Below are 742 nucleotides of genomic sequence, written 5' to 3'. Positions count from 1 at the left end.
ATTTTGTGGCAACTTGTTAATAACATCTTAATTTTTTCCCCTGTTTCCCTAATTAAGGTACCTGGATGCCTACCTCAAGACTTTCCTAACCTCAGCAGAAAAACATTTCATGGTGGGGTTACCAGTGACGTATTACGTGTTCACAGATGCAACGGAGAAAGTACCAAACATCACACTTGCTTCTCTGCGGTACATAAAGATTGTCCAGGTGGAAAAGCATACAAGGTGGCAGGACATCTCTATGATGCGAATGAGAACAATATCAGAAGCTATAGAGTCAGAGATCCGTCACAGATTTCATTATGTCTTCTGTTTTGATGTGGATCAGGAGTTCAAGGGCAGATTTGGGTCTGAGGCACTGGGTGATTCTGTGGCATTGCTCCACGCCCACTATTATAAATTACCAAAGGCCCAGTTTACTTATGACAGAAACCCCAAATCTAAAGCCTTCATGGAAACTGGAGATTTCTACTACCATGCTGCTATCTTTGGAGGACTGTGGCAAAATGTAAAGGATCTGGTAGATGCCTGTTACCTGGGGATCATGGAGGATAAAATAAATAATGTGGAAGCTCTGTGGCATGATGAGAGCCATCTAAACAAGTACTTTTGGATTCATAAACCAAGCAGGCTGCTCTCTCCAGAGTACTGCTGGGACCAGAGCATTTGGGACAAGCAGGATATAGTTGTCACTCGCCTAGTGTGGGCACCAAAACATTATGACACACTTCGTACTAGGTAG

The 742-nt window shown here is 43.3% G+C and overlaps 1 protein-coding gene across 1 annotated transcript in view; it reads left to right on the top strand.

The window, feature by feature from the left end:
- The window catches only part of LOC134627898 (N-acetyllactosaminide alpha-1,3-galactosyltransferase-like), an 8,143-nt gene extending 7,401 nt beyond the window's left edge, over positions 1-742 (top strand). Inside the window, exon 3 of the mRNA XM_063474793.1 lies at positions 58-742. Coding sequence (XP_063330863.1) covers positions 58-742 — 685 coding nt within the window. The remainder of the gene's footprint in view (positions 1-57) is intronic.

Source organism: Pelmatolapia mariae, linkage group LG1 (assembly GCF_036321145.2).
Source record: "Pelmatolapia mariae isolate MD_Pm_ZW linkage group LG1, Pm_UMD_F_2, whole genome shotgun sequence".
In the NCBI taxonomy this organism is placed as follows: Eukaryota; Metazoa; Chordata; class Actinopteri; order Cichliformes; family Cichlidae; genus Pelmatolapia; species Pelmatolapia mariae.
This window is presented reverse-complemented; position numbering and strand designations above follow the sequence as displayed.